The sequence below is a fragment of the Pundamilia nyererei genome, unplaced genomic scaffold (assembly GCF_000239375.1).
Source record: "Pundamilia nyererei isolate P.nyererei 1_Seehausen unplaced genomic scaffold, PunNye1.0 scaffold00498, whole genome shotgun sequence".
NCBI lineage: Eukaryota > Metazoa > Chordata > Actinopteri > Cichliformes > Cichlidae > Pundamilia > Pundamilia nyererei.
Window position 1 is genome coordinate 97991 of NW_005187899.1, and position 1097 is coordinate 99087.

The following is a 1097-nucleotide window of genomic DNA, read 5'->3' on the forward strand; positions in this document are numbered from 1 at the left end:
ACATTTTGATTGTCACGCAAGTATCATCTACCACAGAGTCACTGTATCACTATGCCATTGTTGTGTATTGCATTAGTATCAGGAGTAACTATACGATTCCCACTGGCCAAATCATAAAATGTGGAGCAGGGCAGTCCTTTATGACGGGGGAACGGCCAAAAGTGAGAATAATGTGAAGAAAGATGAAGTCTTCTGTGATCATGTTGGAAGTCCCTCTTTTGAAACCTGGTAATTTTGCTCTAATTATAAGTTCCCACAAAATGTAAACAGTACACTATGAGTGTGCCTTGGTCTGTGTTTCTCAGACATCAATAGGATGTTGACTTCCCCGACGTTGACGTCAAAATGCAACAGTTGCCTGGAGTCATCACAAATAGTTTTACAGAGGAAATGAGATACTTAGATGTTTTCATAAGATTTCTAATAGGTTGCGCATTCTTTTACGCTTACGACTGTTTGTATCAATCTTGTGTTTACCTGATGTGACTGTTCCACTGGCACCATTGCAGGAAATAGAGTCAGGGTGCTTTCATGTGCCGTTAGTCAGAAACGAGTCTCGATAACAGGATTTTTGGTGAACGTGTGTGTTCTAGTGCGCTATATGTGTATGTAAGCGAATAAAAGCATATTACAGCCAGGTCTGTTTTATCCTGCAGGGAGACATCGAGAAAGGACTGGAGATGAAGAGACTGGTGCTGTCTGGATTCCTGGCCAGCGAGGAGATCTACATTAACCAGCTGGAGGCCCTGCTACTGGTGAGACACTCAGACAAAGACAGACAAGTAACAGAAACAATGTAACAAGGCTCATATAACCACGTGAACATTGGAGTGCTGCTGCTGCTGTAGGCATTGGTGTGAGCTGTGAGACTATCAGAACACTATTAGTGGTCGATGGCCACACTTAAAGCAGGACCACAGATGCAGCACTTTACTGCAACGCTAACCAACCACACTTCCTCATGCTAAGTCGCTATGTCTCACAACCTGCTGATCCGGCCGCATGTTCTACTTTGGCCAATATATAGTCAGATAGATGCTAAATTAAGATCTACAAATGCGCACAACAATTATTGTGGAAATTCACCAGGGCAAGAC

The 1097-nt window shown here is 43.1% G+C and overlaps 1 protein-coding gene across 3 annotated transcripts in view; it reads left to right on the plus strand.

Annotated features, from left to right (window-relative positions):
• abr (ABR activator of RhoGEF and GTPase) overlaps positions 1-1097 on the plus strand; it is a 118429-nt gene that overhangs the window by 53841 nt on the left and 63491 nt on the right. For all 3 annotated transcript variants that reach the window (XM_005754043.1, XM_005754044.1, XM_013916176.1), the window contains one exon: positions 657-755. In XM_005754043.1, the coding sequence (XP_005754100.1) occupies positions 657-755 (99 nt within the window). The remainder of the gene's footprint in view (positions 1-656; positions 756-1097) is intronic.